Source organism: Amblyomma americanum, chromosome 4 (assembly GCF_052857255.1).
Source record: "Amblyomma americanum isolate KBUSLIRL-KWMA chromosome 4, ASM5285725v1, whole genome shotgun sequence".
In the NCBI taxonomy this organism is placed as follows: domain Eukaryota; kingdom Metazoa; phylum Arthropoda; class Arachnida; order Ixodida; family Ixodidae; genus Amblyomma; species Amblyomma americanum.
This window is the reverse complement of record NC_135500.1, coordinates 66,061,641-66,089,027: the sequence shown is the minus strand read 5'-3', so window position 1 is coordinate 66,089,027 and position 27,387 is coordinate 66,061,641. Positions and strand designations below refer to the sequence as shown.

Sequence of the window (27,387 nt, the reverse complement as noted above, 5' to 3'; positions counted from 1 at the left end):
TATGGGTCCGAATAGATCGTGACATGCATGCTTTTACGAATTTCAAGTCCGAGAGCCTACAAACTCATGGTAAAGAGGAAGCCGTTGCCGCTTCCAACAACCACCCGGCTGAGACAGATCATGCAAGGGATGACCTGTGAGTTCAGCTTTAATAAGGTAGCTCTCGCGAGTGTGGCAGCGTTCATGAAAGACAGAACAGGTGTGCAGCGCTGCGGAACATTAATACTGGACGAAATGAAGGTGCGGCAAGCTGTTGCTTTCAACAAGCACACTAATAAAATTGACGGGTTTGTGGATTATGGCGATGGCCACGATTCAACTACAGCTGTTGATCACACACTTGCTTTCATGTTCGTGCCCCTCTTCCACTCCACGGTTCAGCCTATTGTGAGTTTTGCGGCAAAACGTACAGCACCTGGGAAGGTGTCGCCTGGAGGCCATTGTGGAACTTCGCAAGCACAGTGCTGTTGTTGCTGTAATAAGGGATGGAGCCAGCACGAACAAGACCATGTGGTCCCAGTTTCGCATATCAGGCAAGTTGTATGCCCCGAAGCACAGAGTGGACCAGCCGTCTTAACCTGGCCAGCATCTGGACTTCCTGTGTGATGTTCCGCACATTATAAAATGCACCAGGAACCATCTTCTTCGTGATAAGTACGCAATGGTGAGCAAAAGACTTGTTTTAACTAATATTCAACGTAGGTTATCGAAGTACTATTTTTGATATTTAGACGCGATTATTTTATTCAATATTTAAAACTTACAGATCGGTGACCACAAGATCAACTTTGACCACTACTGGATACTACAGGAGGTTGACGGAAAACAGCAGCTACGCGTGGTGCCTAAGCTGACAAGAGAGCATGTCAGCTCAGACTATATGAGAAAAATGAATGACCGGCTGGCTGTGCTGGTAAGTAAATGTGCTGAAGCGCATGCCAAATCAGCAGTGGAACTACGACTACTTGGCGGTTGCGACAAACATTGAAGCGCTGGTTTTATTGCTTTATAGCTAGTCAGCCGTAGCACTGCAGTCGGGCTAAGGGTCTACCAGCGGCTCAAACAGCCTGGACTGGAAGACTTTGGTGGCACTGCTGAGTTCACCTTCATGTTGAACAGTTTATTTGATGGTTTAAATATTGCTACGCTACTAACTACTCTAGTGGCGCCATACAGCGGCTAAACTGCATTTCCTGGCAGTTGGCAAGCCTTGAGCCATCTCGGGGCTAGATGCTTCGTCTTCATCTCGTGCTTCCTGCTGCCTTGCGCGTTCCAACGTCTTGCGCGTCTAATTAAAGCAAGTAAACCAGCCCTGCTTAACCGTTTCTCAGTGACATATTTGGTGGAGGTGCTGGGTGACGGCTCATGTACGCTGACCTCGAGCACACCTTTGACGTCAGCTCTCAACGCGTGGCTACAACACCAGTCCACAAGGCGAGCCGCCGCCTGCGAGGCCTACAACCCGAGTTCGGCCAACTGACAGCGCCGGTAAGGGTCATGACATCCACCGCGGCTAGCCAGACAAGTCAGCACTCCGGGAGTGCCCCGCCATTTGTCCTTCACGCACCTCGATCGCCGCCACCGTTCCACGGGGACAGGTTCGAGGACGTCGAAGACTGGTTGGCCAGCTTTGACCGAGTGGCGGGTTTCAATGAGTGGGATGGCGAGCGCAAGCTGCGCAACGTCTACTTTATGCTGCAGGACTCGGCCAAAACGTGGTTTGAGAACCACGAAGCTTCCTTTACCACCTGGGAGGATTTTCCTCGAGAGCTGCTAGCGACATTTACCAGCAGCGAAAGAAAAGAGAAAGCTGAAATCGCCCTGCGCTCGAGATCACAGCAACCGAACGAGGGCGTCGCGATGTTCATCGAGGACATGACCCGACTGTTCAATCGGGCCGACCCTGCTATGCCCGAAGCCCAGAAGGTGCGCCACTTAATGCGTGGCGTAAAAGAGCAGCTGTTTGCCGGACTGGTCCGTGACCCGCCACGAACAGTGTCCGACTTCACCAAGGAGGCAATGAGTATCGAGCGCTCTTTACAGGAACGGGGCGCCCACTACGGACGTCAGGCTACTGTTGCAGCCGCTTCCCAGTCCCAGTACACGCCTACGTCGCTGCCCGCCGATGACCTTTGGGAGCTTGTAAGAAGCCTGGTGCGCGAGGAACTGGCGAAATTTCGCTTTGAAGCTCCACAGGTCAGCGTCGCTGCCGTTACGGACGTGGTCCGCGAAGAAATCCGACGAGTTGTGCAGCCACCCCCCTCTCCACACCCGGCGCCCTCCGTTATGAAGTACAGCGAGGCGCTACGAAGTCCCGGGCCGGCGATGCGTGCCTTTTCCCCCATCGCTCCTGTGCAATACCTGCAGGAGCCAATCGCAACAGCACCCTCCGTGCCGCAGGAGTTCTGGCCCCCCGTGAGCAAAGCGCAAGTTTGGCGTACGCCAAACAATCGGCCGCTCTGTTACCACTGCGGAGAGCCCGGCCACATCCTCCGCCACTGCCCCTACCGCAGGATGGGTTTGAGGGGGTTTTCACCTGACACACCTCGACCACGCTACGGTGAAAGACCACGGGATATCGAACAGTACTTGGCTGAAAACGTGCGATCTTCGACCTCGCAGCGACGCCAGTCCCGATCGCCATCCCCAAGGCGGTTCTATTCGCCCGGCCGCCCGTCATCCTCTGGCCAGTTCAGAGGTACGTCCCCACGTCGGGAAAACTGAAGACGGCGTCCTTAAGGGGTAGGGCTGCCGCTACTGGACCGAGTCAAGAGCCTCCACCCGACGATTCGCCGCGACGCTCCGACCGACGACGACCTGACCCGACGACCTCGACGACGCGCTGCGACCTACTGGCCTCCGCCGAAATTCCGGTATCCGCCGACAACCACGACGTTACCGCACTCGTGGATACCGGCGCCGATTTTTCGGTAATGAGCAGACGGTTAGCCACGGTCTTGAGGAAGGTTCTGACGCCTTGGTCTGGGCCGCAGATCCGGACAGCTGGTGGGCACGTGGTAACTCCGATCGGTGTCTGCACTTCGCGAATCCAGATCCGCGGTGTTACTTTCCCTGGCTGCTTTGCTGTGTTACCCGAGTGCTCCAAAGACCTCATACTCGGTTTGGATTTCCTTCAAGAGTACGGTGCCGCTATCAACCTCCAGGAGCTAATCGTGTCGTTTTCTACCCAAGGTCCGGTAGATGACGACACCGAGCCTGCAGGGCTAAGTTATGCGTCTGTGACGACCACGTTTTGATCCCATCAAGATCCAGCATGTTTGTTACTGTAGAGTGCGATAACAGCACCAAAATTCGTGGCATTGCTGAAACCAACATGTCGCTGCTCCTTGGTCGGCAAGTCTGTGTTGCTCGAGGAATTGTTGAACTGGACAAGGGCCGAACCGAACTCTTGGTGACCAATTTTGGTTGTGAACCTCAGTGTTTGCCTGGCAGAACAGCTATTGCGTATTTCGAGGAACTCAACGAATTCGCGGGACAGCACGCTTTGTCCGGAGCCCCGGCATCAGTGGAGGAACCGACCACTCCCATAAACACTGACGTGAACCCAAACCTCCCAACTAACCAGAAATGCTGCTTGGAAAGCGTTATCCAGTCTTTCTGCGACTTCTTTGCCTCGACCTCAAAGGTTAGGCAGACACCGCTCACAAAGCACCGAATTATAGTTGACGCCAACCAACGGCCGTTATGTCAGCCGCCCTACCGCATCTCATCGAAGGAGCGCGATGCCATTCGCCGCCAAGTTCAAGAAATGCTCAAGGACGACGTGATACAGCCGTCGACAAGCCCGTGGGCGTCGCCTGTTGTTCTAGTGGCAAAGAAAGATGGAACCCTACGGTTCTGCGTTGATTACAGACGTTTAAACAAAGTCACTAAAAAGGATGTTTATCCTCTCCCGCGTATTGATGACTCCCTGGACCGGCTGCGCCACGCCAAGTACTTCTCATCGCTAGATTTACGAAGCGGCTATTGGCAAATCGAGGTGGACGAACGCGACCGGGAAAAGACCGCCTTTATTACACCGGACGGTTTATACGAATTCCGGGTCTTCCCTTTCGGCCTGTGCTCGGCTCCTGCAACCTTCCAGAGGATGATGGACACCGTTCTTGCCGATCTCAAATGGCAGTCCTGTCTCGTGTACTTGGATGACGTCATCTTTTCTGACACGTTCGAAGAGCATCTGAGACGCCTGCGCGCTGTGTTCGAAGCAATTCGGTCGGCCAGTCTTTCCCTGAAGCCCGAAAAGTGGCACTTCGCTTTCGAAGAGTTGAAGTTTCTGGGCCACATCGTGAGCGCTAAAGCGGTTAGCCCAGACCCCGATAAGACTGCTGCCGTGGCTGCTTTTCCTGTGCCTACCGATAAGCGCAGTGTGCGCCGCTTTCTGGGTCTCTGCGCCTATTATCGGCGTTTTGTGCAGGACTCCCAGATAGCTGAGCCCCTCACGCGACTCACGAAAGATTCCGAACCATTCTTCTGGGGCCTGGAGCAACAGCAAGCCTTTGAAGACCTCCGCACTCGTCTCCAAAGTACGCCCATCCTTGGATACTTCGACGAGTCAGCCGACACTGAACTACACACAGACGCCAGCAACATCGGTCTCGGTGCGGTCCTTGTGCAGAGGCAGGATGGTCTCGAACGTGTAATCGCATACGCGAGCCGCACATTGTCACAATCTGAGGCGAACTATTCCACCACCGAAAAAGAATGCCTGGCCGTTGTGTGGGCAGTAACAAAATTTCGCCCGTACCTATATGGCCGCCCTTTCAGGGTCGTCAGCGACCACCACTCGCTGTGTTGGCTGGCGAACCTCAAAGATTCCTCGGGACGGCTTGCACGCTGGAGCCTTCGACTTCAGGAATTCGATGTCACCATCGTCTATAAGTCTGGTAGGAAGCACAGTGATGCCGACTGTTTGTCTCGTGCTCCTATCGAGAATAACCGAGCTGACCCCGACGACGACTGTTTTTCTTGGTGCCATCTCCACGTCCATCCTCACTCAACACCAAAGGGACGACAGCGAACTACGGCCCCTCATTGAGTATCTAGAAGGAAGCGCTCAGTCTCCCCCGCGAATCTTTTCGCGCGGGCTGTCGTCTTTCTGTTTACATGACGGCGTCCTGTATAAGAAAAACTACAGTCCAACAAAAGCTGTCTATCTACTCGTCGTGCCTACACACTAAACAAGTTCTCACCCTTAAGGGTGTAAAAAAGGGTGCGCCATAAATTTACATCCTATTTCACACCCTTCGAGCACCCTATAGGGCCGCAGCACCCTACCAGCAGGGTGCATTTACCAGAAGGGTGTAAAGGAGAGAGCAAAAAGGGTGCTACAACTAATGGGTGCTGAAGGGCTGACAAGGGTGTACATGGAAAGGGGGATATTTATTAATGTACAGATTGATATAACCAAGATATAAACAAATATATAAACCAATAACACGGCGTCAACTACAGATAATATCCTTTGTACAAAATAGACGTTTATTCGCCTTGCAAAATATTACAGTTTGCTTTGTCATTCCCTTTTGTCTGAAAAGCATGCAATTATGTGTGCATATTACTCATGCATATTTATAGCAGCAGCAAATACAAGCAATAAATGTTTGCACAGTGGACGGTAAAGCGTCTCTTTCCAGATTTGATGGGTTCACAAAATCTAACAAAGCTGCCATCTCAGCCATTATTGCACGTATAATGTGGTTAGTGAAGTTTCGTGAGTGAGTCAGTTGTCAACTGGAAACTAGGATGCAGGCAACTAAAAAGTGCACATAACAAATGAAGTTACACAATGCAGTTTAATGTTGCAATGTTCCAGTTTTGCACAAGCAAGTGCTATTTCATTAAGATTCAGAACAATGAATGGCGAGTGCTTACGACACTCCGGCCCTTGTGTTCCCGCATGTACAACGGCTCTATGTCAAACTCCGAAAATGAAGTCAGAACACTGTACTCTTCTATGGCACTGACAACATACACATGGAAGTGCTCATCAAAACAGACAGTCTCAAGCAGTTTAGCCATAACCATTAACACTTTGTTCACATAAAATAGTTGACACACAAGTAAAAATTCTTGCAGACTATCTTCTGGAACACTTCTGACAAGGCAGCATCCTGCACTGTATGTCCTGCCATCAACAATCACAGATTTGACAACCAATGTGTTCGTGGATTCAAGGGATTCAAGGTGCTCGTACAGCACACTCTTCACGCCTATATTACGGGGAATACTGTCATCACCTGCAGCGAATAAAAAAACTCTGCAAGAACTGATGCCTCACTGCAAGACTGTGAGAAAGATTCTTCCAGTTCCGTATTTTTCGAGCAATATCTTTAAAATACTGGTGCTTGGCCTCAAACCGCATAGCCCATAGCAGGCTTAATGGTCCAAATTTCTCAATATATGAAGGGTAGTGTATGAGGTAGTGCACTTTACATGGAAGTGATGCTGATGGAAAGAGTACCTTGAAGTCAAAACAAAAGAAATGAATCTTTCTTTGCAAGTAGGCAATATGTGAAACTGGAATTTTATGGCTCATGATAATGTCAACAATTTCTCGGAGAAGTAGGTAAAGCTGCCAAACTGCATTGTCTGAAGGAACGTTGTCCCCAACAAAAAAGGTTAGGTAGCGAAAGAGGCAAAATACTTGTGTTGCCGACGCCTTCAAAACTGCTTTTCCTTGAAGATATGGCTTAGCAATGGCCTCTGGTTTGTTGCAGATGTCATGTGGATCATAAAGCCATTCTGAAATGCTTTTGTTCAAATCACTGAGTGAAAAGAAGCGTTCTTCAATTAATGCAGATATTATATGCCGCAGGGCAAATGGTAGGACTCCTTCATGCAGGTCATGCATTATATCTGGTGGAAGGTGTTGTGTCGGATCAAAGCCAGGGCACAAAAGAGCACTTGGCTCCTTAACCCCATACAATGACAGCGTTGGCAGCCCTGCTCTCAACATACTCAAGTGGTGCTTGTGCCCTTGAGGTGAGCGAAGCACAAAATCACCTTCCAAGTGTTTGTAGTCAGTTTCGGTCCGCAAAGCCATGCAGTACCTACAAATTCTTCCTTGGCTGAATGTGCATTTGAAGCCTCCAATTCTGTGGCTAGATAAATTGTCACCAGTGAAAATGAAGACAGATCCCTTTACAAGGTTTCTATTCACAGTTATGCCATGATTTGCTAGTATCTTCACATCTGTAATGAATGGCTCAGGAATCTTAGAAAATCCATAAGTGGCTATATGTTTATCTCTGACAAGTAGTACGAGGTGAATACCTGACAATGCTGACCGCAACTTTGCATCAAAATTTAGCACTGAGAAGTAGACAGCTGTCATTTTATGCTTTCCCCTCTTGCTGCCCAGTGGGTTGCAGACTTCGAACTCATCACTGTACAATTGCAAGCAAAGTTTACTTGTATTTCCTGCAAAATACTCATGGTTTTGAAAAGCACTTCCATCAAATACTGAACACATGTAACCATCAGTACGGGAGTCATTGCTGAACTCATTTGAAAGTTCTGAATGTTAATAATAATAATTGGTTTTTTGGGGAAAGGAAATGGCGCAGTATCTGTCTCATATATCGTTGGACACCTGAACCGCGCCGTAAGGGAAGGGATAAGAGAGGGAGTGAAAGAAGAAAGGAAGAATTAGGTGCCGCAGTGGAGTGCTCCGGAATAATTTCGACCACCTGGGGATCTTTAACGTGCACTAACATCGCACAGCACACGGGCGCCTTAGCGTTTTTCCTCCATAAAAACGCAGCCGCCTTCAAGAATGCACTTGAGCACTTCACAGAAGGGAACGTATTCTATGGTGTCATTTCCACTCAACACTACTGTACGGGATTCAACAAATGGAAAATGCGTCTTCCAATAGGTTGTTCGGCCTGATCTTGACCGCAGCTGGTCAAGTTGCAGTTTGCAAATTTCTTTTACGCTGATGGCTGGCCCGTCTAGAGGTTCTGTTTGCTGGTGGTCTGCAATGGTTTCCACGAAATCAATAATATCATTGGCTAACTCATGCACAGTGGATTCAGGTAGCCGCCTTCCTTCCTTCCACTTGAAAAGTAGCTTTGCCAGTTGATAACCCTAGTCACTTGAACTGAAGTCATGCTGTTTGGCCTGCACATCTAAGGGCTCTTCATGATATGTAGGCAAATCAGGTGCTGCATTTGTAATGCTTCGTGCCATTCCCACCTGCACAATGCCACGGGAATACTTTTCTCCCATGCAAGAAGCATGCTTTCGGTGTACATGCTTCTTGTATGAAAAAAAGTGGCGAAATGTTTGCATGCAGCCACTCAAGCCACACACCCAATTTGTCTCATGGCCATGGGCAATGCGAAGGTGCATAAAGAGTGTCCTTAAGGAGAATTGGTGACAGGCACATCGTGGACAACGAAAGAAGCGGATTCCTGGCATCTGAAAAGACAAATGCTTGATTTAAAAAAAAAATTTAATGGCTTATGCTGGTCACCAAGAAGACTTGCCAATGTAAACTCCAGTCCATTTCGTGGAATGGATTAGAAACCTCCATGGAAGCAAATCATTTTCAAGAATGAATTTGTTAGTGCAATACAAAGCAGAATCCTGTTATCAGCTATATATTTGTTCTCAGAACCATGAGCAAGCTGCTGTGACCGAGTGCTAATCACATCTTCATTTCTATAAATGCCTCATAGTGCAAAAAAGACAAGCAAACATTTCCTGTGACGTTTGCAGAATAAGGAATGGGCCCACCTGCTCCCAACAGCACCTGATCATCTTTTCTACTTTCCAATCAATTATGTTTCAGGTGAAAATTCCACCACATATTTCCCATTCACCACAACAAAAATTAAGAAAAACATCTGGCTATGTTTCCCTTGGTTGCGATGGTAGCCAACTTCCTTCATATGCATGTAGTAATAGTCTGCTAAAAAAATTCACCAGTGTCATACAAATAACGAAATCGTGCACAACATGACTGAGCTAAGACTGAACCTCACATGAGCATTGCATGCTAACACTTGCATACACTAATAAAATTAACAGAGCGATGCGTAACTTACATTTACTTTTGCTTTTTCTGTGCTGCAATGTAGCAAAATGCTTTACCTACTACCGTACTTACTCGCATAAAGGCAGACCTAACTTTCATTTTTAAGTCACACTGCCGAAACTCGCTTGTACTGCCAAGCTGGCTACAAACACAGAAACGGAAAGGTGGGACCATCAGTGAAGCTCCTCCGTTCTGGAGGCCCTTAAATTTTCACGCTGCTATCAATCAGGGCAAAGTTGTATTACGCGCCTCTCTCAAGACAGTCGCGCGAAAAAAAAATTGTCAGGTAAGGGCGAAATAAGATAAGCACGTTATTACCGCATCAAATCTGCGCATTAAATGCCCTCGTAAAACCTAAACTTCTTCCAAACAGAAGCGCGACGATTTCAGGAGCGCTCAAGTGTCGCTGCACTATATTTTGCCATGAGCGGCCGAAATGTCTTTAGTGGCAGAAGGTTGGCGCAGAATATGCCCGTTATAAGTTGTAAAGTGTCGCGACTGGCTCCGCTACGACCGTCTCATGGTTGTCTGCAACTAAGCCGGGAATGCAGACGGTGGCTTTGCTCTCTTTCCCGCACGCAGCCTTCGGCAACAAGCGCTCACGGCAACGATGCAACGCGCACCGCAAAGGAGTAAAGGCGCGCTCACACTAGCGGGAAGCTTCCCGCAGCGACACAGCGTCAACGTCGACGCTGCCTCGCAGCTCCTCAGAATGACGCTCACACTGCGCGCGTTTTCTCGCTGCGGTTGTCTTGGAATGTGGGGAGAGGAGGCGCTGAGGGAGGACCCGAACGAGCAGAAAGAGAAGGGGATAGTCACGTGACACCAGAGAAGACTGGAAAGCGCACCCTTTTCTCGCGTCGTCGTCGTCGGCAAAGCAGCCGCCGAGTGCCCGGCCGGCCGGCCGGACGCGCGCAGCCTCCGCCTCCGCCGACGGGGTCACTGAACTGGGACCGACGTCACGGTTCACGGTCGGCGCCCATTGGCTGTTCTCGTCAGCGGCACGGGAAAAATGGGTACCGAACCCATCGCTCTGCGGGACGGCACAGCAGGCTTTCCGCGGGAGAAAAACCGGCTTGTGCGGGAAGCGGCACGCGGAAAACGTCCTGCGTTGCGCGTTTTCCCGCTTATGTGAGCGCGCCTTAAGCGCCCGCAGCGCGGCACGGCTGCACAAGCGGCTCGGGTTGCGGTCTCGGTAGACATGCAGGTTCAGTCTCCGGTGCGGGCGACTGCCGCCTCTGCCACTAATTAGGTGGTACTTTCCCGCTCTCGGCCCAGAGGCAGAGGGCAAGAAGGCGCTTGCTGAAGCGCTTTCGCGGCGTCGTCGCGGGAAGCGCGGAGTAAAGTCGGGGGGGGGGGGGGGGGGGGGGGGGGGGGCTCCATGGCGGTCGCACGAAATGGCTTCAGTGCAAAAAGCAGCAAAAGTTGACTATTTCATGACGCTTACCTTTGTTATATCCCTTCTGAGGAGGTACTGCTCGAATCGCCTTTGCTTTTCAAGTCTGCCTGCGCCACCGACAACACTGACCGAGCACAACGCACCAACCCATAACGTAACGCAAGCACTTCGGAGAGGCCCTCGCCAGCGGTCACCATCGCTAATGCGCTTTCGCAAGGTCTACTGGGAGTCTTACTCCTCTCAGTAAAGACACAAACTAGTCCCTAACGTGTCAATCAATTTAGAGATTTTAAATTTGTTGCGCCACCTGGGAGTAATTATAAAAAGTATTTTTGACAATTTAAAAAACAAAAATTTGGAAATTTTGTGTTTACGGGATATATAGATAGCTAAAACATCGGTGTAAGCTTAATAATTTCTAGTTGATTTAAACTGCTGCAATTCTTTGCATGCTGTGTGTGACAAGTATCGCGACTACCTCTCGTTTTGCCAAGGTCACATGACCAGTGTTATTTCCCGCGCGCTGACGCCGCATCAGGTTGCTGCATCTGTCAGTGTGTTGTTTGGAAGTGCCTGTATACGATTCTGCCTCGCGATGCCACGGTGCCTAGTTAGCGTACCAGACCTTGGTGCAGCAAGAACGTATACGCTTGATGGTGACACCATCAGCGCACTCAAAGAAGCAGTTGGCGCATGCCCGGTTCTTGGCGGCAAGTTCGACATGGCGTCGTACTCGTTCCAGGCAAGTGCACGTGTTTCTTTGTTTCCTTTGCTGCACTCGATCGACCGAGTTTGTGAGACGCCATAGTGGAGGTCTGCGGACAATTTAGATCACCTTGGGTTCATTTACCGCGCACTGACGTCGCACAATACACGATCCTCTAGCATTTCGCCGAAATGCGACCGCCGTGGCAGAGGTCGAGCCCCCGTCTTGCGGGTCAGCAGCCGAGCACTATAACCACTGAGCCACCGCGGTGGCACCCGGTAAGGTAGCGTTACGCGGAATTACTGTCAACTGAGGCTCTTCGCCAAATGTTCGAATCCGGATAGTGTTTTCATCACTAAGAGAAGCATGGCATAGCACGTGTGGACCACATTTTTTGAAATGTTCGCGTCTGGTACGTGTCGTGTTCCGCTTGTCAGCTGCGGGCCGAGCTGCAGCTTTTACATTTGTTTGTGTAAGAGCACATGTCGCACTTTGTACTCTCCCTTCGTGTTAATTTGCGCTACTAATGCGTAAGGATTACATGCAGCAGTGTTTCTGTTTTTGTTACTGGCCTCACGAGACCAGGCATTGCTGAACTGTGCTAATATTTCTGGCGATAGTTGAAATAAACAGTAACTCGAAGGCGGTAAACTTTTCAGGTTTCTCAATCGCGTTTCGGGCTTTGCGTTCTTTCATAGTTAAATTGATAAGGGCCGAAACCTGTGTGCATGATTCAGGGCGACGGCGGTCAGCTACGATGCGTTGCCGTCGAAGCGTTTTGTCCATGTCTCTTGCTTCGTAGCTTATTAAAGAATGGCTCATCGTTGTCCGTCCGCCTGCGAAATCTGTCACACTATGACGACATCCATGACATAATTGCTATAACCCATGTACTCTTAGCAATTACTATGTAATGGGTGATTAGTGAATTAGTAATTAATCGTTAATTTGTAAAAATTAAAAAATCAAAAGTTAAAACGCTAAACAAAAAACATGAATATGTGAAAGAAATAAAAAAGTGAAAGAAAAAATAACGCAATTAAAAATAAATGAAAAATAAAACAAAAAATGCATGCCTACAGGTGCCATGAAAAAAAAAAGTGTTTTAGAAAGTTCCCTGTTTTTGCATTCCTGCACGTAAGCAGACTTAGTGGCCTCAGAATTTTTTTTTTCCGAGCCTCCCAAAATTTCGATTTTCGCCCAGAGATGCTACTTGTACATAGTGTGGCTAGTCAGGCAGTCACCCTCGGACTTTACACGTGAGCCCTTTGCCATACTGCTGCTTCTACTTGTTCTGGCTTCGCCTTAGTTATCGCGCCGTGCAGCTTAGCTGTGATCGCCGATGCCATGCATAGTCCGCAATAGACATAGTATTCTATTTTCCGCGGCTGTGAAGCATAGCTGAAAAAAAAAAAGAAAATAGAATTATGCCTGTCAGTAATGAAGGGCTAAAACACTTCTTGTGGGGCTACATGTTCGCACACTCAAGAGTGAAATGCATTTCATGCCCAGTACAAGCGCTTCATCCACTTTGTTGATTTCTTTTAGTGGTTGGTGGAGGATCGCTCGTCATGCAAATGCGTATTAGTGATTTTGCTCATATCAGAATAAATCCAGGGCACATTACTGGGCTGTTTTTCAATCTGAATGCATAACTCTGCTGTTTCACAGTTACGTTAGTTTGCTGCACTAGGCAACGGAGGAAGTGACGGCCGTCCTCGCCGCATGAACTTTCCATGCATGAAGTTTCCTGAGATTCGTGCTCAGTATAAAAGCCACTTGTTATTTACCGTTTACAGATTCTGGACAAGACATTTGATGAGTACGTCGATCTAGGTCCTGAGGACAGTATCCCCGACTTATCAAAGGTTAAACTGCGTGCACATGTCAATGTTCAGCAGTGTGCACCGACATCTTCAGAGGTATTTGGATTCGGTAGTCACATATTCAATGAAATCTCTACTCAGTTTCGAATTCATGAATGAGTTATTTGTTTTTTCTTGCAGCACACTCTGTCGGACAGTACTGTGGCGAGTGGCGGAGACACCCACGAAAATCACCTTGATGTGTCCTTCAATCTGTAAGTGCGTTGAGTGGTACAGTATAATCCAATAATGATTCTCGCAGGATCACAAAATAATATTTATTTCACCTGTTAGCCATGTTGTAAAGAAAGGATAATTGACCGTACAAGCAGAAAGGTCGGCCTGGTGGTGCATATCTATATATCAAACTACTACTCCGTGTTGGAGAGGGGGAAGAGGAAAAGAGGGTTCAGAAACAATCGAGCCATAAACTGCAGCACGGGAAATGAAACTGCACCTATCTGTTATGGCTAACAGCATTTATGTCTGCTGCCCAGTTTCTCGGTGCTCGCAATGCGCACTTTTCAACTAGCAGTGACGGCGGTGCTGATGCCAGGGTAATGCATTGCTCACTGGGGCTTTCGCCGCTCCCATGTTTGTATTGTCCACAGTTTGAAGTAAGACTGTTCGCTACGCCTCAGATTTTGAAATTACACACTGCACTTTTCGTAGGAAATTTTACGAATTCGAATCATATCGAAATTTGTTGAAGATGTCATTACATCACTGAGATTCTGCTTGGATGTAACTCTGCTTTTCTCATAATAACACTGCCTTTTTCAGAGTAAGAACACTAAGATTCCTAAAGTCCGATTGTCATAAATATTCCAAAGCACGACACGCTTCACATAGGCATCCAATATGTCCTTGGCTGTTGTTGCAGTTGGAATAGATGCAAACTTGAAAAGAATCCTGTCCAACAAATCCATGCGAATGTTCATTGCTGATTTTATATACATTTCAGTGCCCCCTAATGTCTATACTAGAGTTCTGGAACCTTGACAGTGAATTTATTGCTGGGGTTGGCTGGCACAGACATTGTTAATCTTATGCAGAAGGTGTACAATTAGAGTGCAGTAAAACAGCCAACGTGAATTTTTTTTCTCTGTGTCCCCATCAGCAACGGAAGGCACAGATACTTTTGTATCTGCAGCAGTCTGTTGAGAACTGAGCTCTAAACTGCAGCTTTCTTGTAGGCCTTCACACTCTGATGACGATGGCCACAACTTCAAGCTGCCATCTCTTGGGAGCCTCCATGAGAGCATCCACAATGGCAGCCCACTTTCTTCAGCAGCGTTCCGCAAAATTGTCGATCTGCTGTTCTTAGAAATGAAGAAAAGCACTCTGTAAGTAAATTCCCTCCAATTTTGGCAGCTGTGAGGTTAGCAATCAATGCTGAGTTAAGATAAGTCAGAACTAAATATATATTTTACAAAATTCTTGTTATAAGTAATGTGTAGAGATTTAACCACCATGCTTGTAAATTTCTCTACTTTTTGGGAGAATGAGTAAAACTTTGATAATTGCAAGTCGGGTAGTTCAAAAACTCTGGTAATTTGTAGAAAATTTTCATGGCCCTATAATTAGTAATGGAAATTTTCTGGATAATTTTAGCTAGAAATGCACACTGTCTTAGCAAATTCATTGATGTTAACTATGAAAACATGCTTACGCAAATATTTCATGGTCAGTGCATTAAAGCTAAAGCCATAAACTATCTCTGTGTGGATTGTAGTAATGTTAATATTGTCAATATTTTTCAGGTTCCCAACTCGTCATTTTTACACAAGAGTCACCTCGCTCTTGCTAGAAAATTACCCACAATTGAGAGACGTTGTAGGAAGTGGAGCTGTAAGTATATTGTTATTTTACTTGTGACAGCCAGCTGGATATTAAGATTTTGCGAACATCCTGACAACTTAATATATACAGGAACGGTGTTATTTAGTTGGTACTTTCAGTAAACTGTTGCATGAAATTGCAGCATGTTTGCAGCTTGCAGCATTCATGTTCCATGACAGTGAAGAGCCCCTCCCATTTTGCAGTGCTGGGAGTGAAACTCTATTGAGGTGCATTTGACCTGCCTTCCTTTTTTCTCTCTCCATTATCATGTGTGCTGTTCTAGATAACGGTAGCTGCACTTGCTTCTGATGGAGAATGCCAGTTTCGGCTAGCTGGCTTATTAAAAAAAAAGACAAAGCAGCACTGAGAACCAAAAAGGATAAACATGCAGTGACTACTATCTGGAATTGGTTTTATTTGCCTCTGCAATAGATACCAATCAGAAAGAAGTAAGATCATGGACACCACATGGTCCGAGGGAGTGTGACGATTTCTGAGACGAAGGAGCTTAAGAGTTCAGAGAAGCAGTTTCTTCTTCAAGAGTGATTGAAGGCATGCTGACACAGGTCTCGCCTTTTGTGTCGATGAAGGTTCCATAGATTTTCTGGCTGTTCTCTCTTGGTATCTTCAGATGCATGTCTGATGAAGCTTTGGTCCGCAGTTTTTACAACATTTTCAGTGCATAGAAAAATTGCGCCCTTTGCCACTGCTTGGCGAAGTTGCATGCTCTATCATTCGTATTGAATATTGGATTCAGCGTATTCTTTTGTGATAAGTGATGTGTGAATTTGAATGCACTGAATTTTATTGCTCATAATTTCCAGGACTCCTGGAAGGTAGCTCTGCGCTACAGGTTTAAAAACCAACGAAGGGTTCTCCCTAGCGACGGTAGAATAGGTGAAAACCGAACAAAATTTGCAGCCCGGAGAAAATGCAGCGAGGCAGCAGGCGCAATGGAGCTTGAGTGGCACAAAGTTCGAAAGCTGGTGAGGGGCATTCTGCAGTAAAATACATTTTGATTTCAATTTTTTGAAAAGAGGATGATGTGTAGCAAAGTAATAAAGAGCACAATTTTTTTATTTGCTAATGCCTTGAATATTTACATTTTTCTATGCTCAGAATGTAATAGTGTTTATTTTTGAGCTGTCTAGTGTTGTTATTTGGTATCGAAATATTTTTGATCGGTAGAGTCAGACGAAAGTAAGAGCCATAAATCAAAAACAGCAAAAAGGTAACAAAACGCAAGGGTATCCTTTTAATGGGGCCTTTTTTTGGGGGTACTAATAAAATTTTTTGGTATTCGGCCACAGTACTTTGTGGGCTGGATGCCAGTTAGCAGATGGGAGCTAGGCCAAGTGTTAATATAACTATTTGGCATTTTTCGTGACCCATGAAAGTCTAGGTGGTTGTGAGTTTGTGAAAATGAATTGCATAAAAGCACAGTTAATGAGACCAGCTTTAGACAGTACCGCTTAAACATTACTGTATGGTTGCTAGCATAGCACACGTCTATTTATGTCACAGTCAGTTATATTGCTGTTGATTCTTTCAGGCTGCTGCGACCTCTGCGATTGCTGGAGAGGATGAGGCCAGCTTTGTCATGCATACACAGTGGCTCATGGCTGAGTGCCGAAAAGCCTCTCCAGAGGAAGAATGCCAAATGCTGGAAAGGATGTCGCTCACATCCCGCCGCAGGATTGCTGATATATCAGCGTCGACAGTCAAAGAGGCAAAGGAGAGATACCCCTACTTAATGAACTTTTAAAGGGTAAGTAAACTCTTGCTGCTATGTTCGAAAGACAGCATCTACATTTTGTTAGGCTGCTCGGTTGGGGAGGCAGCATTTGTTGAAAAAGTAATGGAGTTTTTGTCACTGCTCAGAAAACTAATTTTTAATGCACGCTAAACTAGAGTGCCTTGAAAAAACCATTGAAAATTGGAGAAAAAATGCCAAAATTTCGATGCTGAGTTTTCAGCACAGTACCACCTCACTATACGCTGTAAAATGTGGTCTAAATGAGCTGTTTGGAAATCAGCCAAGTGCCTGCAACCATCCACATCATGACGTCATTGTAGCAAGCAACTGCTGACTAGAGTCGTGTGTTGGTTACTCCTGATTTCAACATTGTCTGTGCTGTGCAGAAACTGGTCACAGTTTAGTAATGTGCACACTGAGCTGCTCTACAGGTGTTCAGGAGAATGCATACAAAGCATTGTGTACGTGCTCTTGTACCTTAACGCAAGAAAAGGTGCATAAGCATACATTTTTTAATCCATTGATGAGTCATAGTGATGTAATAATTTTGTTACTGCTGTAGTTAGACTAATGACTGCACTTCTACTAGCAGTTCCTGCATGTAGCTGTTCTGTTTCTTAAGCCAGGTCTCGCTGCATTACCTCCAGCGGGGGACGCACAATGGTAATTTATGCTGTCACACAATCCGGTGACTAAGTAGTAATCACTGGGCAGGTACTAACAACATAGTAAGCAAGAGCCATGCATGTGGTAACCAGGTTGTAAGCTTGGACGGTAATGGGACGGGGTAACCCATGAAGGAGGACACACAACACACACCTTAGTGTGGCAAAGTTTTAAGATGCAAAACCAAGTGAAACAAAACGAACCATATCACAATAAAAGCAGCTCGAAGTACCATGCTGTTTCAACTTTGCCTAGCCGAACAAACGACTGCCATTTTTTAATGTGAAAGCATTTCTTGGCTCATGACAGTGTTTTCTATGCGTCGAATTCCGCAACAGAAAGTGTGCACTCATATAGTTGTAGAGCAACACGGGTCACACGATCCCTACTAGTGCTTGTGGCAGAAACAGCCACCCGCCAGTGCATTGACGCATTGCTTAACCACTGTGCCAGTGCGCTGGTAGTGGTATGAGCACTCACCGCCGTCTATGAACGTTCAGTATAGAGAATGACCATTTGTTCATATACCATATTTACTCGAATGTAACGCGAGTGGTGACTTTACATGCTACCTAGCGGGAAAAAATAAAACAACGAATGTAACGTGAGGCTTAAGGACGCAAAACAAAGCACCTTTAATAGAAATCGTGGCCAACATGTTTATTCATCTTCCCTGCTTTCGGAGTCCTCCTTTTCGCTATCGAAGTGGTAACTTCTGTCGTATCGATGTTGTTTGCCACAGGGAGAATCCAATCCTCTTCATGAACGTTTGGGCCCATCCACGAGATGCTCTAAACTTCCCATCTCCCGAGCAACGTCTCTAACTTTCCAACGGATCAGCTCGACACTGACCCCCTGAGACGGTTGCGCTGCTCGATAATAAAGCCCGCCACTTTTTATTACAGCTCGACGTGATGGCCGTGGCGAGGCCCACAAAATCCTTTGCGGTCAGGCTCACATTTTAAAAGCCCTCCCGCTGCATCCACCATGAGCGGATGGTTGACTCGTTGAGGTCAAGTATTCTAGCTGCCCCAGAATTCCCGACCTCTTCAGCTAACAGGATCGCTTTTTAAAACGAGAGTCGCTACAAGAAAAGACGTGACGACGCGTTCAGCGCAATGCCACAACGAACACAAAAAAAATGACAGAGAACAACGTACCAATGCTTTGACTTTGGATGGATGAGGACTTGGCTTCCGTGGTACCCATGTTACCAGCATAAGATCGCAAAGCTGCGGAAACCAAAACCAAACTGATTGCTTTGAAATGGCTGCACAGTGACACTGCTCTAGACCAATCCAAGCGCGGTATTCGATTATAACGCGAGGGTAGACATTAAGGGGAAAAAATCCGGGAATAAAGCGCTACATTCGAGTAAATACGGTAATATATGTATTGACCCACGGAGAAGCTCCGAATGGTGTGCGGCTTGGTGGCCACTGCAAACTAAGTTACACAAACGCACTAACAGAAACAGCAGTAGTGCACAATGCTTTTGCATTTCTCCACTAAAGCAGATTCAGTGAGCTCGGCATACTCTTTTAATGAGAGATTGAACATTATGAAGCAAGTCGTAGGCTATGGACGCCGTAGCGAAGGGCTCCAAATTAATTTAGATAATCTGGGATTCTTTAACATCATTCACATCCCACGGTGGACGGACGTTTTCGCATTTCACTTCCATTGAAATACGATAACAGCGGCCGATATCGAACTCCCTGCCTTGGAATCGGCGGCCGAACGCTAAAGCCACTCAGCCGTCATACCGGGTAGACTGATGTCATGATTTGCGTCGACTGCTTTGTATGCATTATGTCAACAACTTCTCCGGAAAAGGTTTTGCAGCACCTTTGTTTTGATGTAACAAAATTCTTTACTTATTTCTGATTTGCGAGATAAGTTTGCGGATTGAAAATGCCCTTTATAGTAGTTTTTTCCCCCAAAATTTTGTATTCTTCTGGGGATGAAAACAAAACTGCTTTTTTTCCTAGCTTCCAAAATTTCTTTAGGTCTTACCTCTCTTCTGTGGACGCATGTTCTGTTATACTACAAAAAACTCAGGTACTGCTTCCGAAAAATTGATGTGAAAAAGCTAGTTTTAAAATCCATTTGGGCAAAAGACTCATTAGGTGTGTCATGAAGGCTGTGCTTGTTCCAAGATTAAACTGTCAGCACCGTATCTTCTAATTTTCTTTCGTGTGTGACTCGAAATTTTCAGTTTCAAGTACACCTCAAGACATTAGGTGGTGTTAGTATTTTGTGATGTCAGAGTGCTCATATGAACTGTTTACATCCGTCAGTTCCTTGGCTTATATTCAGTAGATGCCATTGTAAAGTAAAATCACCACTTTGTATATGTTTGGGTCTTGTTGTAACCACTTTTACATACTTTCTTTTTCAGTTTTGCAGCGACTTCCAAACCATGACAAAGATCAACCCTTCAGCCTGCATATCAGAGGGGATTAACAAAATTATGAAATTGGCGCTAATGAAACTTATTACTTGTGAAGCAAGCACGTTGGATTCTCTGCGAAGTGCCGCAGAAATGGCACCGGAGAGGCTGCGAACACGACGTGAGTAGAGTTACAAAGGCTTTATTGGTATATTTCAAACCTACACTCCATGTCAGATTATTTTTGCAGGGTTTCATCTTATAGGCTTAGCAGTACAGTAATCTGTGGTTAAAGGCCTGGTTCTTTCGAGGTTTGCAACTCGTATCTTGTCCTATGAATGGAAAGAATTTGGTGGCATGTCGCTTGGTGTGCGGAATGGAAAAAAACTGGTGTAGTATAGCACAATTACGTGTGTAGAAAAGGAACATTGTGCACTATGTCAAGCACTGGACAATATTTTTAGACCTGTGGGAATGACCTTCAGGATGCAACGGAGATAAATAAGATTGTGTTAACCTAGCAGCAATGTTCCGCTGCTTGTGGGCACAGGAGATTACAAAGTGAATCACTTTCAAAACAGCCTTTGTCACATATTTAGGGAACTTTAGGAAAATACTAAGTAAAAAAAGTGCAATCAAGCGTTCCCCTTAAATGTTTTTCTTTTGCAGACATCCAAACGGTTGCAGTTCTGTGGATACTATCTGCAAACGTAAAGAAACTAAACGGATTGTCAGCCTTGTTTGTGCAAGAGGAGGCAAGTTTCTTATGATTTTGTGCTGCTAGAATGCGTGTGTAGTACTAATGAGCTTTGCTTAAACACTGGTCAAAGACCTTTCTGAGCTTTGCTGTGATACAAACAGGGGAAGCCTCTAATATCGGTGCAATTACTCTAGTATAATGGTGGAAATTTGATTAGCAAATATAATAAATAAATAAAACTAATAAAGTTGTCATCTAAAAAATGAGTGCTGCTGGTTGGGGTCCAAAAATTAACATTGTGCATAAACTAAAATTGCATGCATAAATATCAGAAAAGCCATTTGTATTGTTAACATTCTTTGTATTGCTTTAAAAAAGTGTATAACGTACAGATAACTTTATAAAGGGTGATTTATGCATGGAGAGATGAGAATGAATTAATACCTCATGAGCTGTTTCTAATAATGCAATATTTTCTGGCTACCACAGGACTTGAGCGTTCCTGCAACACCGTGCATCGTGTTCACAGGACAGGAGATTGAGGAGGCGGATTGAGGAGGTGGACCGCGAGAAGTTGTTCAGGGTGAAGAACGCGGAGGAGGGACTGGCAGCTGTTCTGTCGGCCTACTGGCTTTTTAATGTCCAGTACGAGCGGAAATTATTTAACACGCTTGTTGTGTTAGAACGCCTGTTTCTTGGGCTTTCCCTAACCACACCCAGAGTGGTGGCCACAAAGTTTCTGAACAAGATTGCAAAAAGTGTGTAAAATATAGGCGAGGTGATTTTCTGTGCTATGTTGTTGCATTGTGATAAAGGAGTATAGACACCTAACTTTTGGGTATTTGTTTTCTTGTTTGTAGTTGGGTGTAAGGCATTATTATACATGGATTACCACCTGGTATTCTCCTATGACTGCTGAATAATTTATCTGATTTCTTTCTCCTGCTGTTTCGGTTTCATCAGCCGAATGAGGTCTGTGACATCAACTTGTGCTTACAGGTCGCATGAGACATGAAAAAAACTGCAATATAATCACTGCTTCCACATTTATTGTCATTCCAGCTCTTGAGGAAGGCTTGCTTCAGCACAGCAGTGAATTAAAACGAAGCAGCTATTAAATGGACATTTTTTCATGCCTCAGTTGACACAAAAGCAATCTTTGAGCCATAGTTCGGCTAAAACTGAAACAACATGACAGAAAAAATTCGATTATAAATTACTTAGTGGTCATAGGCAAACATCACATGGTGATTCATAGTAGTGTCTTCGGCATTTACGCTTCTATACCAGAGCTATGCCTGCACTCATATTATACAAGGCTTCCTGTGCCGCACATGCCTCAAAATGAGGAAAATGTGGCCAGGTGCTGTATGATGTGTATTATCGCCTTTGTTGTGAACGAAGTGTATGTTACTACCGAAGTGGTCAGCATTGTTTTCTGTATTGAATTTTTACTGCAGGCATGTCTGGATGGTGACCATACATGCATATCCGGCACATGCATGTGTGCGCCCTTCGCGACGAAGTCCTGCAGGCGAGCCATGATGACCCATCTTCTGGTCACCTGGGTGTTTGTCGAACTTTGGCACGAATACGGCGAAAATACTACTGGCCAAGGGTTGCTGCAGTTGTGAAACGTTACGTAAGAACTTGCCGCGAGTGCCAGCGTCGCAAGACGCCGCCGACTAAGCCAGCCGGCCTACTCCAGCCTGTTGATCCGCCTCAGGTTCCCTTCCACCAAGTTGGCATGGACATACTCGGCCCATTTCCGGAGTCCTTGCTGGGCAACCGCTACATTGTGGTCGCCACTGACTACCTCGGCCGATACTGTGAGACTAAAGCTCTTCCCCGTGGTACTGCTGATGAAATTGCTAACTTTTTCATTCAAAACATTGTGCTTCGTCACGGTGTACTCACCATCGTTTTAACTGACAGGGGAACAGCGTTCACCTCGGCCCTTACGCAGGAGGTTATGCGCCTAAGCGGCACCAGTCACCGCAAAACAACCGCATACCACACCCAAACGAACGGCCTCACCGAACGGCTCAACAAGACGATCGCCGACACGATTTCTATGTATGTCGACGCGGACCACCGGAACTGGGACGCCATACTCCCTTACGTCACCTTTGCTTATAATACTGCGGTCCAGGAAACGACACGCTTCACTCCATTTCGTTTAGTACATGGTCGCGAAGCCACAACCATGCTGGATGCAGTGCTGCTTCCAGTTAGCGCTACCCCCTCTGTTATGGGTGCTTCCCGATTTGTTCGTTACGCTGAGGCCGCCCGCCAACTCGCTCGACAGCGCATCCGGCACCAGCAAGTTCACGACGCTCAGCGATACAACCTCCGCCACCGAAATGTGCGTTACCTGCCCGGCGAACAAGTCTGGGTGTGGAGCCCAATCCGCATGAGGGGACGCTCTGAGAAGCTTCTACGCAGATACTTTGGCCCCTACGAGGTGCTCCGCCAGCTCAGTCAAGTTAAGGAACAGTTCGCTCTTCTAGACGGCCGACCTCCGAAGTTGTCCACGTCGCTCGGATGAAGCCGTACCACGCCCGCTAGCCCCTCGCGCGTGCCTACACCACACGCCAGACACGTGCAACTACCCTTGTGGTCCTGCCTGCAATTGCTACCACACCGAGTCGGTGTCTTCAAGAGAGGGGGAGCAATGCTATTCTACTAACTACTCTAGTGGCGCCATACAGCGGCTAAACTGCATTTAATGGCAGTTGGCAAGCCTTGAGCCATCTCGGGGATAGATGCTTCGTCTTCTTCATCTCTCGTGCTGCCTGCTGCCTTGCGCGTCTAATTAAAGCAAGTAAACCAGCCCTGTTTACGCCAACCGTTTCTCAGTGACAATATAAAACTGCCTCGGTTTGAGATAACTAGCTCCTCTCCTCGAAGGAAATGTAGGTAAGAATAAACGAAATATGTGGCAAATGGATGCAAATTTTCTCTAACATTGTGAACAGATCTTGTCCACTGGTTCACTTTACAGGTTATTAAGAAGTTCCGTGATGCGCTAAATATGACTGAGGGGAACCACATTACTCTAGGAACTACTATGCTTGCCCCACAGCCTACCACTGAATCTATTCGTGTTACTCTTGCGTCAGTCCCGGACGTCGCAACAGATCTTTTATCGAAAGGAACATCGTATGTGCTTACTGCAAAATTGAATCAGGATCCTTTAGAGGTAAACAGTACTAAAGGATGCAATTTCTTGCATGTTTCTATCATAAGTCTACTCGTCAAGTCGAACTTACTTAATTCGAACATCCGGAATATACAGAAACTATATTGAAAATGGTCCCGTGAGTTAAAACTCCGCATATTACGAAAAATTTCAATCTCCTTAGATTTCGAATGCTCGATGCACGACATATTTGTACGTTTTATCTTAATGAAAATGCCATGTATCTTATTTTCAGAGTTTTTTGGGGGGTTGACCAAAAGCTACGGAGGTGATGAAGACGACCCTACTTTGGCAAGCTTCTCTCACATATACAGACTAATTTGTACACACCGATAAGCGCTTGTGTTGGCGGCAATGTGTTAGAAGAGCAAACACTCGTTCTTGCCACTGTTGAAGAGACGATGAAGACTGGGAGCAAGGAACAGCTTGCATCACGTGAGCAGCTTCAGAAGACCCTTGAGGAGAGGTTAGCTGAAATCTACGCATCCGCACAAGTCAGGGAAAGCTCATAAGAATAAACTGTTGGGCGAGTTGGTGTATGACTCGAAGATGCAAGGCGCAAGAGTGGACAGGACGAACGAAGAACGAACACGGACTTGGCGCTCACTGCAACTGAAGTTTATCGCACGAGCGCGCCTTTTATAGCAATGTGCCAGGAAAAAAGCAAACAAACAAAACACACGCATGACTGTGACGATAGCTGTGTCGACATCAATTCACACCCGAGCTCTTTTTTTGTCAAAGATACAGAGGGGGTGTTCACACATACCTTACCTGCTGTTTTGATTAGGAAGGCTTCAACTATTCAACTGCAGCGCTTAGTGATGCCTCTTCAGAATTCACCTTCGCGCACAGTCTACTGAAGCTTACAGGTGCAGAGAACAAAATTTCCACGCCAATCCTGCTTGCAATTTTCTTCAGATTGTGGCTAACAGGGTGCATGTACGGAAGGACGAATGTCTTCCTCCTTCTTGTCTCGTTGATCGGACTCCCTTCCCTGACGCTTCTTCTTCAACATACTACAGGCCACAGCGGACAACAATTGTTCTTGGTATCCAGCAGTTACAAGACGCTAGACGACTTTCAAAACTATGGGTTTGAAGGTGGTGGCGTGACTTCTGAATGACATTCCTAAAGCACAGGCTGATGATGCCCCTTTTCACAACTTTGGAATGAGCAGAATTATAGGGGAGGAGCGGTTTTTTTGGCTCTGGGCTCATAGCACCAGCAGACATGATGGGTTGAGAAACGAAGGGTGAGGTCTAGGAAGCATATTCAGGAGCTTTAAACGCAGAAACAATAGCAGCAGTGGCAGCAGAACAAACATTGTAACCATCCAGCAAGACCATGTAATCGTCAACGTACCTAAAAATTCTTGCGATTCTCAACCCTGCTAGGCTGATAGAAAGTTTTCGATTGCAAAAAGAAAGATAGGTATTGCTCAAAACTGGGGAAAGGCACGAGCCAATGCACTTACCTCGCTTTTGAAAATAGATGGAACCCCCATTGGTGTAAATAGAGGTGAGATACAGCGATAACAGTTTTAAAAAGTTTTCAACCGTGATACCAGTTTCGTTCTAAAAGCTTAAAACGCTGTAATTGTCAATGCCATCCTCTACAGAGGTTAGTAGTCCTTTGTCCGGGAGGGAGTAATACAGATCCTTAATGTCCAATGAGAAGCCATGAAAGCCTTTCTTACAGTTATCATTTAAAAATGTGACCAGTTAGTTATAGTTGTTAATACTGTAAGGATCGTCCATTGGTAAAACCTTTAGCTTTGACTGTAGGAAGGATGCTACCGACTTTTGCCAGCAACCATTCTCAGAAACGATGACTCTGAAGGGACACTGATTTATGTTTTTTGAGGAGAACATGTTCAAGCTGAGCTTTTTACAGGATTCAGTACTACAGCAAAGGGCGTTCAGTTCTAGATTTTTGCAGAGGCTTGGGGCCTTCTTGTCCTGTGGAAAAAAAAACGCTTCCTGAGGAAGGTGGAATCTATGGCATCTACTTCCTTGACTTTATAGTCTCCTCGTGACAACAAACAAAAGCCCCCTTCTTTATCAGAAGGGACTAACGACAACGAGTCACTTCGAAGGCAAACTACAGTGTCATTCAACGCCTTGTGGTTAACACGAGACGAAGTCCGTTTTAGCACATCCATGCCTTCTGACACGAACCTTACACCCTCGCAGTCCAGGCTGTACTGGGCGATCCTCCTCACCAAGGCGAGGTCAGGCGTCGACTTCTTAGGTGCAAGCGCGAACTTTGGTCCCTGGCGGAGGACCTTGCTGACGTGCTGTGGTAGGTGAACGTTTCCCACGCAGTGAGCGGAGATCCGGGCGACGGAGATGGAGGGCTTCTTCGGAAGGCACTCCCGTAGCTGTCGAACACATTCGTCCTTCCGTACATGCATGCTGTCAGCCACAATCTGAAGAAAATTGCAAGCAGGATTGGCGTGAAAATTTCGTTCTCTGCACCTGTAAAGTTCAGTAGACTGTGCGCGAAGGTGAATTCTGAAGAAGCATCACTTAAGCGCTGCCCCATAAAAAACACGGTGAACCTTTTGTACCGTGTGAGGTAGGGGTTGTGTACAATATTCCTTTGTCTTGCGGCAAAAAAATATATCGGACAAACTGGAAGATGCTTTAACGAACGCCTGCTTGAGCATCATAACGACGTGCAAAAAGTAGCTATGGAAGGCCACCTTGCTGCGCACTGCAGCGGGTGAAAATATTGTACTCCCAAATTTTCCAATGCACGTGTCGTTAGTAAGCATAAAGACACCAGAGAAATAGTTGAACCCTTCCTAATCAAAATATCAGGTGAGGTATGTGTGAGCACCCCCTCTGTATGTTTGACAAAAAAAGAACTTTTGTATTTGGCCGAACGTATGAATTGAAGTCGACACAGCTATCGTCACAGTCATGCGTGTGTTTTGTTTGTTCGCTTTTTTCTTGCACTTTGCTATAAAAGGCGAGCTCGTGCAATAAGCTACAGTTGCAGTGAGGGCCTTGTCCGTGTTCGTTCTTCGTTCGTCCTGTCCACTCTTGCGCCTTGCATCTTCCAGTCAGGGAAAGCGTTGCCCCGATAATGGATATTGCACACCAGCAGCCCAGGACTGCGTCATATACTACTTGTATCGTTACCTCGTAAAATCATTGGTCAAATATGATAACTGTCATGAGTGCATCAGTAGCATTCAGTCTGCAAGTTCAGAATGCCCAGAAGCATTTCTCACCCTAGAGAGAGAATTCAAGAAAGGGAGCCTCAAGAAGCCGTCATGGGAACTCTACAGCACGTTCCGCACAACTGAAATGAATTCGCCCATGCTGCAAGTCCCGGGTTCGAACCCGACCGCGGCGGCTGCGTTTTCTATGGAGGAAAAACGCTAAGGCACCCGTGTGCTGTGCGATGTCAGTGCACGTGAAAGATCCCCAGGTTGTCGAAATTATTCCGGAGCCCTCCACTACGGCACATCTCCCTTCCTTTCTTCTTTCATTCCCTCCCTTATCCCTTCCCTTGCAGCGCGGTTCAGGTGTCCAACGATATATGAGACAGATACTGCGCCATTTCCTTTCTCCCAAAAAACAATTATTATTATTATGCTGCAAGAGAAGCGCCTCTTTTCCGACACTTTTTGGCCCCTCTGATTCGCTCAAGGACTGCGATGTGACAAGCGTTGGCTGCCCCACTCACAAGTATACTAAAACTGCAGAGCTTCTGCATTTTTACATAATACTACGCATGCACTATGCTACTAAAGATGCTGCAAGAAGTTCAGCGTTTCCGATATGA

The 27,387-nt window shown here is 46.4% G+C and overlaps 2 protein-coding genes and 1 pseudogene across 2 annotated transcripts; 2 read left to right on the top strand and 1 right to left on the bottom strand.

Moving 5' to 3' along the window:
- Positions 1–234: 234 nt before the first annotated feature.
- On the top strand, positions 235–27,387 carry LOC144129544 (uncharacterized; annotated as a pseudogene).
- Positions 6,254–14,288, bottom strand: LOC144127658 (uncharacterized). Its single transcript, XM_077660605.1, has 4 exons — positions 14,238–14,288; positions 7,791–8,109; positions 6,360–7,545; positions 6,254–6,257 (listed from the first exon to the last, which is right to left on the bottom strand). Exons 1-4 carry the CDS (start codon positions 14,286–14,288, stop codon positions 6,254–6,256), a joined length of 1,560 nt encoding a protein of 519 aa, XP_077516731.1.
- LOC144130147 (uncharacterized) lies at positions 12,729–21,196 on the top strand. Its single transcript, XM_077664158.1, has 9 exons — positions 12,729–13,088; positions 13,173–13,246; positions 14,228–14,377; positions 14,795–14,882; positions 15,698–15,859; positions 16,426–16,641; positions 19,697–19,868; positions 20,357–20,442; positions 20,877–21,196. Exons 3-6 carry the CDS (start codon positions 14,361–14,363, stop codon positions 16,636–16,638), a joined length of 480 nt encoding a protein of 159 aa, XP_077520284.1. The 5' UTR covers positions 12,729–13,088; positions 13,173–13,246; positions 14,228–14,360; the 3' UTR covers positions 16,639–16,641; positions 19,697–19,868; positions 20,357–20,442; positions 20,877–21,196.